Source organism: Rhopalosiphum padi, chromosome 3, assembly GCF_020882245.1.
Source record: "Rhopalosiphum padi isolate XX-2018 chromosome 3, ASM2088224v1, whole genome shotgun sequence".
NCBI lineage: Eukaryota > Metazoa > Arthropoda > Insecta > Hemiptera > Aphididae > Rhopalosiphum > Rhopalosiphum padi.
This window is the reverse complement of record NC_083599.1, coordinates 51,403,162-51,417,414: the sequence shown is the minus strand read 5'-3', so window position 1 is coordinate 51,417,414 and position 14,253 is coordinate 51,403,162. Positions and strand designations below refer to the sequence as shown.

Here is a 14,253-nt window from a genome sequence, read left to right as displayed (position 1 = left end):
TGTGTGTGTGTGTGCGGCTATTATTCGGACACAATGGGAAAGGACGACGAAATCAGCATCCCGTTCGCGGTCGTACGCCCCTCATCCGCGGTGGCGGCGGCGGCGGCGGCGACGACGACGACGACTACGCGAGTGGACCCGGTCGAAACCCGTCCGCGGCGGCGGGGTCCACCGCGGGATCCGCGACCGCGGCGATCGTCCGTCTGTTCCGCGGCGCAAACCGGATCGGCGAATAATATAATGCGCGCGTTCAGCATCCTCGTGTTTTACAACAACCCTTTTTTCATTCAGCCGACGTCGTCGTCCGCGATCATCAATGCGCGTGATGTGTAATAAACAGGATTCTGCTGCATTATACATATACCCGTATGATATGTATGTATGTATGTATGCGCGATCCGATCTCGTCATCGGCGGCCGCGGACCAGTATAATGTGCGTTTTCACATCGCAATAATCGACGAGACGACGAGAGGTCATGTGAACGGTCGGTCCGGGGTGTTCTCACCGGCGTCGTCATCCGCGCGAGGCGATCGTCGAATGGACCACTGCCACCACCTCCGCGTCCGGCGCTACCCCCGCCGACGACCCGTGCAGGGATTTCGCAACGTCATATTATTATAATATTCACTGCGGAGACAGAGTTATTATTATAATTATTATATTGTATTACCTATTATTATATATATTACATATGAATAATACGCACAAAGTGATGTATTTAATTCAACGGATAGGCGTGTGTATATTTAATATTATATAGACATATCGCGCGTAGGTTGACGCAACAGAAATATATATATATATATATGTATTGATCATAATATTATGCATAATACCTATGGCCTATATAATTTATGATATAATACACGTGTGTATTATACGATACGATTCTTGCGCTGTGTACATGGCGTTATCTCGCAGTATACCAAAATCGATTCTTGAACACACATGCGATAAGCAACAAAAATGCGTGGGGGCACTTTTTAAGCGTAAAATCAAGTTAACGTTAAACACGCGTGGCTGACAAAAAATAGTTAACAATAAAAACAGAAGTCTCTGTTCGACACTATACGTAATACGAATATATATACCTACGTCAAACGATCGTCGTATTACCTGCCTGCGTGAATACTCCTGCAAAGCGATTGTAGAAAATAGCAATATATTATACGGCGCTTTACAGCATTTGGCTATTTTTTAGAATATATATATATATATTATGTGTGTTATAGTGAAATATTCGATTTAGAAAACTTTCGCTAAAATATCACCATCGACTACATAATCCCAAAGGTAATCGACACGTTTTCCCCATATAATTATCCCTATATTATACAGTGAAAGTAATCATATTACTTATTATTTTACACGAATACGATCGGAAAATATTTCGCTGTAAAAATATATGGCTTACATAAAAGTTATACACAATAATGATTAAAGCTTTTCATTATTATTATATCTACATACCTAGTATATATACTTACTATAATTAACAATTTATTATAATATAAGCAGTTACAGTGTCTTTAGATATTAAATTTTGGCAACCAGGAATTCGTCGAGTAAAATAAATGTGTATGCGTCTCGTTTTGTATAATATAATTATTTGATAAAACTTTACTCCGTGAGCGCATTCGTCGTTTTTCCATCCGAACACGCTCTGTACCCATTTGTAAAAGATTTCAATTTTTTAGACGCTGTTGTACAGTATGTACATACATCACGCGTTTACACTCGATTATATTGTTTTAAAGTTCATATATAATACTTTATGCGAGAAGAACTTTACACAGCGAAATTAGAATATATTGATTTATCACAAGCATATTTGTTTAAAAACTCGTAGATGTTAGAACAAAATATGTATAGTGTAAGTCTAAACTCATAAATGCATAATTTATAATATATATAACTTATATACACGAGTAGTTTTTTGTGGTTGTAAAATGTGGCCAGTGGTCCGTCGCATGACGCTGATAATTTTATAACACGTGTACAATGTATATAAGTAAATTTATAACAATAATTAGTGGATATTATATTATTATATTATAGTAATCCTATTAAAAACTTTATATTTTGTACGATTACGCGTTCGGTCTTAATTCGCAATATATTAGAGCGTGGATATCGCGAAAAACTACATAACGCAATACTTGATTGAAAATATATAACCATTAATCAATTGTAATTTTTGAACATATAATGAATTGCGTTTGCGATACCAAAAATATCAAATTTTTTTTATTGTAAATTGCATAATTTTATTTTATAATTATGTCATGTTACACTGAATTGGTCGGAAAAATGTAATTGGAGTGTCAATATAAATTCTATATGAATATATACGTACGAATATTTTATGTGAGGTAGTTTTCTAGTATATGACGAGTGATGGCGGTGTGCCTAAATATTGGATAATAAATAATAGTGTATTGCGTTTGCGTACTAAATTTACATATACTATACCAATTGCTTATATATATTATATAGCAGTTGTTATTAAACTAATTATATAATTATCACGAATAACCATAATCGGAATTCGGGTTAGAATTAAGCTACATAAATAAATAGATACAACCTACAAATAACAGTAGAAATTTGTTAATGTGCAGTAACGTTCACTGAAACGAAAAATAGTGTTCATAAACATTGACATAATATCAAACGGATTTTATCAAGCGACCTCCCCGTATTGTACATATTGTATTATACTTTTGTTCTTTGTACGTTCCACGAGTTTATATTGACCGCAAACATAATAATAATATAGTGTTTCAGTATAATAGCGACCCTCTCTCGCATTAGAAATAAATAATATCATCATCACTTGACAACTTGTTGGATTTCATTTCTTTTCACATCAAAATATATAGGTACACATACTATATATTATAAGATATATCTATTATTATTTTTTGTACTTTAAATGTTTTTAAAATTAATTCCGAATACATTTATGGACAGTTTATATTTCTAAAAACGTATTCGTACGTATTGTGTGTGTGTGCCATATCAGAGGCAACACGTGGGGGGGGACAATATATATACTGCAGTGCTCGGGGTGAAATATATTAATAACTTTATGTATAGGATTGAGATTAAAATTCGCCCACTGTATATAATAGTAGCCTCACGCGATGTATACCTTTCGCCCGGGGCCTATATAGCTGCGAAACATAACGCCAGTTTTGCAGGGTCCAATATATTTCGAGCTCAATAAAAGATCTACAATTTTTGAAATTCGCGGCACGTTTTTACGTGTTCGGCATGATAATGTAAAAAAAAAAAAAATAAAATAAAATAAAATATATATAATAACAACAAATTTATTGCAATGGAAGTACCTTTAGGGATTAAAATTGTAGTTCGTATATATATATATATTTGAGATTGCGAGAAAATAAGAAAATACACGGGTACAGCTCCTAATTACAAATTTAAGCTCAAACGGAAACTAATTTATTATTAAGATTTTAACTCTTTACGCAGCGGACTAAGTAAATACACGCCGATGACTATATTTACGTGTTCCTTGTACAATATATATTACGCAGTAGCGGCCAAAGGTATACAATATATATATATATGACGTATATGTACTGAAGCTGAATTTTTAAAATTAGGTAGGTAGTTATATATGTATAATGGGTAGGTACATTGAAATGATGTTGTTCGTTTCGCCATTTTCAAACAACGAAAAGATTATTTCGGCCGAAATCGTATTCGCAGTTAATAATAATAATAATAATAATAATAATAATATACTATACACAATGCAATATTATATATAGGTAGGCCACGTCGTCGGTAATTAATAACTGCAGACCCGCACATATACACATGCGAATTCGGGTCAGTTCGCGGTTATTACGACATTAAAATATATGTATTAAAATAATATATACAAATTAATATATGTGTGTGGCGCGTAGGTATACGTGCGGACGGGCGATTCAACCAACTTCCGTTACAGCGAAATTTGTTAGATTGAAAACGTTATATACGTGGCAGACAATGTATATATATTGTTAAATTGTTTCGAGTGTATAATCGAAAAATAATATTGGTTTTAGTGCCGACGGGAGTTTCAAATAATAATTATATACATTTACTAACGCGGCCGCCGCACAGCGCGTATTATCGCGGGTCGGGCTTATCGAACTGCAATAATTCTTGCGGCGGATCGGCGGCGGCGCGGCGGTGCGCGCTTAACATTTGAGAAAAGCCTCGTGTCGAACGTCTTTGCGTATATATATAGGTACGGCGTATAGTTCTACACTATACACGCACAACACACTTTGAAAGTTCAAAGTCGTTTCGCCGTATAAAATCTAACTCGGCCGTATAGTGTTGTATAGTTGTCGACGAAACGGAGAAAAATCTAAACGTTAACCGCGATATATAGAAGATAATTTATATCGTCTATATACTATATATCGCGCGCGTTAACCGTTTATAATATAATAACAACAACAACAACAACAACAATACAAATGCGCGCGCATCATCGCGATACATATATAGATAATAATATAGTCCCCCGCAACAGCAGCGGCATCAGCAGAGTATTGTTTTCCCGCGTATATATATACTCATCTGTTCGTATATTACGTGTTCACGTTTATATTATAATAATATATATATATGTATATATAGTGTTGTTAATAAAATGTGTTGATTATATTATTATCAAACGACGATTACTGAATTTAATTAATGCGTAACGTCGTTAAAACGTTTGTTTTCAATTGGAATATTCGCTATAAACGCACTCTCGATCGGTAAAGTATTAGTACATAGCGCGCGCGCATAACCCACACACATAATATACATATAAATACAGTCCCCCTTACGCCGCGCTGCATACGTTATGTATTATTGAGGTGCGGCGGCACAGAGGTGGCATATTATTATAATATATTTATCAATATAATAATAATATAACGAATAACATACGTTGCGCAACGTATTACATATTATTATAACAGCGCACACTGTCGCGATGGAAAACAGTCGTTGCGAAAAGCCGTCCGCGCGGACCGCCGTGTGACGAGCCAACACACACACACACACACACACAGTCGGCCATATACGCCACACGATAATATAATATATATATATATAACATAATAATAATACAGTATGATGTATTGTCGTATATTATATTATATACCGTTACCGGGACGACGTGGGACCCGCGGACGGGACGGAACCGGTTACCGCGGCGCGCGGTCGTCCGCACGCGTAACGACTATAATAATATCATTATAATATTATGTACCCGCCTCGCTGCAGGTAAGTGGCGGAGGTGGTGCCTCTCGGCAGCGGCGGCGGCGGCGGCGACCCAACTGCAGTGGTCCGGTTCTTGTAGCCATGTTGAGTTTGCGGGGGGGCTACTCGCTCGTTGGTTGGTCGGCCGGCCGTCTTTTTACTATTGTAATTTTTTCTGTCCCCGCCGCGGGGGGAGGGGGTGACGGTTGGGGGCGTCCGCTGGTACCGGGACGACCGATTCAATCAGCTCTTCTCGGCGGCGCGTCTTCCGTTCAGTCTGTACAGTCGCTGGACCCGACACGCATAGCTATAATATTATTACAGCGGCGATAATATAATAAATTATTCGTCGTGCCACTCGCTCGCGAGATCATTGTTGACTATATATATTATATCTAACACATGACTTTGGAATTTTTTTTGTTGTTTTTCGTGTGTTCGTTTTGGAGGCCGTTTGAAATTTTTTGGCACGGCCGCCGCCGACCGTTAATAATAATTTATAGTATAAATAATTATTGCGAATCCGCGCTCGTTTGTCGGGTCACGTGAATCCGACACCGATCGTGCAGCGAAATCGCGGTTTCCGATACTTATTTTTATTTTTTATTTTTTTCGTTTAACGTGCTTTTATTTTCAAGACGTTTTTTTATTAGTTTTATTTATTAATTCGATTTACGTGCCGATTACAGCAGTCCGTCATTAATATAATATTATTATCGTCTTGATTTTCAGCAGATCACAATATTCTCCGAAGTTTTACTTCAATATTCATATTATATTTATATAATATATATTAATTATATTATAGCATTTTATACGACAATAATAATTATCGTGTTTTAATTGATCTGTTGAATTTATTTATATCATTTCTGACCGATGTTTGTGTTTCAGGTGTATAGAACGGAAAACTGCACGACTTGTTTTTTCAAATAACCAAGCTGTATTGTGTAGCTGCCGCTGGCTTTTCGTCGTATAATAAATCACACACACGTTTATATACATAACATAATATTATATATTATATATATATAATATTATTATATAGTGCACCAATTCTACACGCTGTCGTACAATATTTGTGGAAATCACTCGCAGAGCAGATTTGATATACAATTATTATTTTATTCGCTAAACTATTTATTATTACTATTATTATTATTTTAAGCTATTATTTATCGTATTCGTAGTTGTTTTTCATTTTATACATATTATTATTAATATTATTGTTTAGTTTCGTATTTATTTAATAGCGATTAACATTCGTCTGGAACACGGTTCACACGCCGTTACTCGTAGGTCTTATGTTTTTTCAACGAAAACGTTTTGTTTCTGATTCAGCTGCTGTATAATCAGCGGTCTTGGCGATGGCAGACCAACAGCAGGAACAGTACGAGGAGCAGCACAGACGGTGGTACGCCGAGTGGGTCCGCAAGCAGTACGACGGGCCGGGTTGCCGAGCCAAGATAGTCGGCCGGGCCAAGTATGAGCAAATTGTGCGCGCAGTCAGGGGCGAGTTGCGGCGCGCGGCGGACAACTCAAAGTTCCGGTTCTGGGTGCGGGCCAAGGGGTTCCGGATGGGAAGACCGACGTCGTCGGGCACGGCGGCACAAGCGGACGACTCGGACGTTTTGTATGTGGTGGACACCAGGAACGGCGGTACGACGGTCGCGGCAACGATGCAGACGGGTAGCGGGTCCAGGCAGCAGCAACAGCAGCAGCACTTTAGCTACAAGAAGGTGGCCGTGGTCGACGAGTTCTTCGACATAATATACAGAGTGCACTGCAGCGGAGGAGGTGTTTCGGCGCGACACTCGGGACAAAAGCGTACACACCGGATGGTGAGTACCTACCAATATAATATAATATTATAGTTACCGCCTGGATCTGAATGTATATAACGTAACTTCGTTTTTGAAACACCTTCAATCAGTGGCGAGCTTAGATTTTTTAAGCGGGATAGGATGGTATGAATTGTTGTCTATATTCTCTACTGATGTTATGACAAAAAAAAAATTCTAAATAATTAATTCTAAATACATCATTAATTATGTACAATACTTACATGCGAAAGCAATAAATAAATAAATGTCATCGATATAATACCATGTATTTTATTGTTACCAATCAACTTGACTTATTTGAAAAATTAAAAATTACACAGAAAACATTCTTTTTTTATTCCAACTATAATTTATAAAAAATTAATGGACAAAAATAAGCCAAAGAGTTGATATATGATTACTCTCCGCTCTGCTGTCAATCAGTACACAGTGGATATGGTTTATAGTTACGCCGTACATAAATATAATGATATTTTATGTCCCAAACAAATTAACAATAAAATTGAAAAAGGCTATTAAATACCTCATTATATTAATTAATAATGTGTGTAAAAATAATGTTAGGTGGACCACGCAAGTCCTCCAAATTCAAAAGTCTAGTTACCTACTAATTTTTATAAAGTTAATTATATAATATATGTAGTAACATGTTTAACCTATGAATTTTAATGAGATGTACATTTTAAAAGTGTTGCACTTAAACAACTAAATACTAAACTTCAATTGTCTTTTACTTTTGTTAGATCTCTTATTGTATACATAATAATATAGTATCTAACCTATGTATAAAATAAACTATATCATAAACATTAACGAGTAAAAAATTAAAATTTAGTTTCAACGTTTAAATTTATTATTAACTAAGTTAAATAATTCGTTATTTTTTTTGGCGTTACGTAAAGAGGAAAAATGTATCATCATTACTTGATCAAGTTCAATGTATACATGTTGGTGGGGCTCTTTGTAGACAGTCGGTATTAAAATTTAATATTATTTAGGCTATATAAGATTATATGTACAGGGCAAAAAGATTGTAGTCTTCTCCGAGAGTGACTTTAATCTTTCTCCCCGACAGCCGCATGGATTACAATCTTTTCTGCCCTGTATATTGAATCTTTTACCTTTAATAATATCAGCAAACTGAAATCTTTTCTCACTGAATGGATTTCAACATTCGATAAATGTCCCGAATTCTCAATATAATACATAATAGTACCATTATTTCTAAATTGGCAAAAAATGGACAATTACTCTTCTTTCCCTGTACTATTCAAACTAAATACAATACTTAATCGGTTTTCTTGTAAAACATTAATTAGACCATGGAACATAAGTGTAGTTTAGTTTCATTAAATATTATAACTGTACATATATATAAGTCTTTTATTTTATATAATCAAGAAAATCCATATTGAATAATTCTGGTTAATATAAATAAAATCATTTTATTTTTGCAGTTCATAAAAATAAATTTTAATTATAAGAATTAATTATTGTTTAGCCTACAATAATGAGTAGTATAATTCATATTACGTACGTATACATAAACGTTGAGAAATGGATCGAACTTATAATATAATATTATGATTTTTAATTGAAATTATTAATCATATGTTTAAGCAAATCAGATTTTTATACTAAAATTATAACCATTATACGTACAATGAGAAATATTGTATTCAATTTTAAAACTTAACCACTATGAATTAAACATTTTACAATAGTTTAATATAAAATATTATTTGTAGTTTCTAAGTTTTCGTGAGTTTTGTCAACATTTGAACATCAAATGCATAGAAAAAAAATTGAGTGTAAATATTTTTATATTTTTATACGGAAATAAAAACAACTTAAGTTTTGTTTTAAATTTTCAAGAATTTTTAGCAAGTAAATATTTTTTATCAATATTAATAGGAAAAAAAATCAAAAATTGTTCTTTATCAAATTATAGTCATAATTATTAATATCTCAAGAGATAATATAGATATTTGATGAAAATTTCAAATATTTACAATTATAATTTGATTCTAAATTAAAATTTACAAAAAATAGTAAAAATAATTTGAGGATCATACAGGCAGTTATTTTACCAATGAATACGCAATGTCGTTAACATTTAAATTTTAAACGTTCATAAAAATTAATTTGATTTTCCTATACACATTTTTTTTAGTATAGATTGCATAACTTTTAATAAGAACTTTGAATTTAATTTTAAAATCTAAAGTATGAATATTAAAAATGAATTTTTAACTACAAAATAATTTGCTAATTTTTACGTTTTTAACGATTTGGACAAAAATAATTATAATTTTTTTTTGTTGATTTATGCTCAATTTTTTTAAATTTCTGTAAGTTTTTACGTTAAAAACATATAAATTACACCAAAAATCTTTAAAAGTCTTTAAACTCAAAAACAGTCAAAATATTTTTAAAACTATACCATACGTATTGAAAATGACTATTACAACTATTTACAACTAAAATGTACTTTCAACTCATCATTTAAAAAATGATATTTACTGGTATATTTTACATCTAAAATAAGTAATAGACAATGTACATTTTAAAAATAAATATCAGAAGCATATTTTCTTGTTAGTTGTTAGCAATGTTTGACATGTTCGAATTTTTTTTTAGTTTTCACATTTCTTTGGAATTCGAACTATTTTGTAGTTTAGATTAACTGTAAGATTTTTAACTTTTTGTTCGATTTTGGTTTGGTTTTAGATTTTTAAAACTATAAGTTCAACTTCCAAACTCAAACCAAACACCTAAAGTTTGGTTCAGTTTTCTAACTTAAAGCAGTTTCAACTCTAATAAATGTACAAATATATATATATATATTATATACGTATGTCATGTAACTGTGTGTTAAATTATTTAAATGTTTATACGTGTATACATAAATGAATATCTATATAAATATAAATTATTAAAATCTAATACAAATGTTATTACTAATAAAAGTTTTATTTATACAAATACATAATAATTAATAGCACAACATTTTTATGAATACAAATAACAATTGAACAGTATTATATTTTTAAGCTTTTTCATTATATTAAAAATGTATTTAAAAAAATAACATGACAAACACCGTATTCTTGTATATACACCAATATCACAATAGACTAGACTACGCGTTACTATAGATTATTATTATTATCAAAAATCTCTTTCTTTCGCAGATTATGGAAACATACGCTTTTTTACCAAGGGAGGCAGTGACTGCGTTTTTAATGGGATGTCCTCAGTGCAGTACTAGTAACCCTACATCGGCGCCTACCGTCGACGCATCGGTTGAAAGTGCACACCAGACTCCACTTGCCGTTACCAACGTTGAATTTTTTCACTGCGCTAACGTAGAGCAATGGTCGTCATCGAAGTTCGCATGTTCCACTCCGGTGAAACAGAATGAGGAAAACAGCAGTGCCACAAAACCTAATTCTGCTGGTGGTACGCACTCAATTGTCACACCTGAAATAGCCATGGGGGCTGACAAGGAGAACGTTACGAATAACGAATATCAAATAGCTGTGGTGGCAACAACGAAGCGTGGTAATAAACGTAAACGCACGGTTCCGTTGAAGCGTAACGTTCGACAGCCTTGCCAAGTCATAGAAGTCCCCACCGCCGCTACTTCTACACCTGGTAACTCGAGCTCGGGCAGTAGCACTTTGAAAAATAGTAGCAATAGCAGCTGCACGCTAATATTGTCGTCATCGTCATCGTCGTTGTCGTCCCGTACGGAAACGGGCAGTGGAGTCAGTAGATCGAGTGGTGGTTGGTGGTCGAAATGGGGAGTGTGCAGTAACGGCAGCAGATTAAGCGTGAGTGTGGGTGGTAGTGATTTTAGTAGTGTCAACAGTAACATGCAACCATTAGACTTATCTTCGTCACCACTATTAACAGTTTCCCCTAGGCAAACGACTATCCGATCGTCGTCATCTCCGTCCGTTGTCGCAGATGATTTTTTTTACAAACGTAAACGCGTAAGGCGTCGACGTATTCGGCCAAAACGTTTGAACCGGTCGTCATTAGGACGTCGTGGAAGTAATTATGGAGAGGGTGACACGTCGATGAGTGATCGTGATTGTGATTATGAGGTGGTTAGAAATAGTTATAGAGACAGTGGTAATGATGATGTTAGTATTTGTGTTAACGAAGAGGCTGATGGAAGTATTATAGACGAACAACATAACGCAATGATAGTAGAAAAAGTTGGAGGGGGAGAGATAGATGAGGAATATGAAGGTCCTAAACCGGCTAAAATACAAAAAAGACTGGGTGAAGGAATGGGTGATCGTAAAAATAACAATAACGATGACGATTTCTATGATAAAGCGGCATCTGTGGTGACGGTGGCTGTAAAAACAACGGTGGCGGATATAAACTGTTGTGATGGTGACAATGGTCAAATAATTGCCGAGGACGCTTTATCGAGGAACATCGTGATGGAAGGATTACCGGAAGTACAAGAAGAATTCACTGAAATCGACAGAACTGAAGTGAACGAATCAGACGAAAACCAGGTAAGGCTATTATAATACAACATACATATTATTATATTCATATTAGTGGTACCATATACAATAATCACGCGAGTAACATATTTCCATTGCGCGAATATTATAAATGCGTTGCGATTTTATTGCACGCTTAGTTTGACACCAACGCCAAATTGGGCCTTGGCAAAATCAGTACTATATTCGTGGTAGAGAGAGTGGTGCACGCTTGTACGTAATAGGACGAGCCGCAAATGGGAGGGGGAAGAGAAAGGCCGAGAAAAGGAAAGGAAAAGACTGAGGAAGATGGATGACGGACGATAGGTCGACCGAGTAAGGTTAAAGGAAATGCGACTACTACTACTACTACTACTACGCTGTTATTACGATGGGCGATCGTAGCAGCAGCAGAGCCGGTTGCGATCGTGTGTGTGCGTGTCGCCTACACTGCCGAGAGCCGATGGAGCTTTGAGGATATTACGACTGATGATGATCGGGGGAGAGGGTGAGAACGGTAGCAGCAGCACCAGAGCACATTAGTGTGTCGGCGGTAGTGGCGGCGGAAGGGTGTGTATAGTGACGGCGGTAGCGTTAGAGGGTAGTAGGGATTTGGGGATTTGGGCCGGAAGGAAGAAGAAAAAAAAAGGGAAAAAAGCACCAGAGGCAGGGATGGTGGCGAGTATGAGACGACAAGGGTGGTGGCAAGCACCGACATGGAAGGCGGGTAGTAGTGTGCGTAGTAGTATAGTGAGAGTGTATAGAGGTGAGTAGTGGTGGGACTTTGACGGCGGCGTGACGCGGTGCACAGGCCGAGTGCTACGGGGTACACCACCCTCGGCTAACAAGCGGGTGGTGGGTATTCGGTACTACTACCGCCACCACTACTACCCTCTGCCATACGCACCGCAGTCGTTTCACCAAAAACCTCCCCTTGTCGACCCACGTATTATATATATATATACACGCGCGAGAGCGTTTCTCTTCACCGCCTTCTCCGCAGTCGGTCACGATCAGGATACTCTACCCTCACCGCTCATCACCACCCACACCACTATCACGCTATCCCCCTCCGCTTTCCCTATTCACTACATATACGAAATCGGCAGCGGACCCGACAAAGTCCTCCTCGCGTCGCTTTGGGGTTTTAGTCTCCTCACTTCACCACCATTCCACAGTCCTTTCCATCGACGCCACCGTGTTCCTCTTATTTCGTTTGTGCCCTTCCTCTCCGCTAGCCGCCGACAAAAGCCCCGTCGACTGTAACACCGCCCAGCCTGGTTTTGTGTGTGCTCCTCTTTTGCGCGCTACTACCCACCCACCCACCTTACCGCCTGCCAGCCACACAGGCCTTATCCGCCGACCTATATATATATATGGGTTTATATATATATACACATACACAATATATATATATATATATTTTGTGCGTGTGTAGTCTCTTCGCGTAGCCATCACACCTCCACCGCTACTACCACTACCTCTCTACGGACCGCATACCCATCACTGTTCGGTGGCAGCCATCTACACAAACCCCTGAGGCAAAACCTCTCTACTTCGTTCACTCAAGGCTTACTCTCTACCACTTTCCTCTCACCATCACACATACACGTACACTCACGCATCCTGGGGAAAGTATGGATGTGCGTGTGTGTGTGTATGTCTTTCTACTATCTACCCCGACCCCCGAATACTATGTGTAGTAATAGTCAGAGGCACACACGTTTGGTCCCATCAATCCTCTCTCTCTTCCTTCAACCACTCTTCCACCATTCATTGGCCACCACCACCTCCTCCACTGTTTACTTTGACATGGGCACAAACCTCCCTTGCCCACACACCACTACCGTCACTGCAACGTGGCCTTTTCACCTCCCCGTTTTGCCAGCCTAGTCCTAACCTTGGTCGACGAGCTTCGAAAACTAATCCAACTCCACCACTACCACCGGATACCGCCTCCGTAAACAACTTCCCCCTCATGCAACGGTCACTTGGTTACTACCATAGTGCGTTTTTCTTATTTCGACCGTCTTTTCCGGATGTGTACACCTAACTCACGATCACCGCCACTAAAGCATCAATATGCTTTGTGTATACTGACAGCAGCTGTAGCTGACTGGCTTATTTCGGTGTGTTTACTCGTATTGTCCAAATTGTAGCAACTGTTTTTAAGTTTAAGCGACATCTAAACAAACGAAAATCCAATATCCCATTCCAAAATCTATAAGCTCGTGATTAAATTGCGATTTCGTCAAGACAATAATCATGAATTCTCGTTTTTACTTAAATTGATTAAATATAATCATATATTACGTACATAAATATAATGATAATAGTACATTAGTACAATAATAAAAAAATAAATAATAATACATAAAATAATTGTTTATAATTGTTTTAATTCATCGAATGAACTACGAATAAATGACAAATTTAATTGTATGGTATACAATAACAAAAAAATAATATAAAAAAAATAATACGTAAATACATATCTATACGTATATTTTTCAGTTAGTTTAATTTAAAGATAAAATTTGTTATGTAGAGAAACCATGTGATAAACCCGGATCAAAATATTTGTTTGCATGTTACAGCTTTTCTACATATTATTTAGAC

The 14,253-nt window shown here is 36.4% G+C and overlaps 1 protein-coding gene across 3 annotated transcripts in view; it reads left to right on the top strand.

Moving 5' to 3' along the window:
• Window positions 1-5,553: 5,553 nt before the first annotated feature.
• The window catches only part of LOC132924096 (serine-rich adhesin for platelets-like), a 28,967-nt gene continuing 20,267 nt past the window's right edge, over window positions 5,554-14,253 (top strand). For 2 of the 3 annotated variants that reach the window (XM_060988198.1, XM_060988197.1), the window contains exons 1-2: window positions 5,554-7,123; window positions 10,321-11,664. In XM_060988198.1, the coding sequence (XP_060844181.1) occupies window positions 6,650-7,123; window positions 10,321-11,664 (1,818 nt within the window). In that variant the 5' untranslated portion in view covers window positions 5,554-6,649. The remainder of the gene's footprint in view (window positions 7,124-10,320; window positions 11,665-14,253) is intronic. The other variant, XM_060988196.1, reaches the window with a different exon arrangement.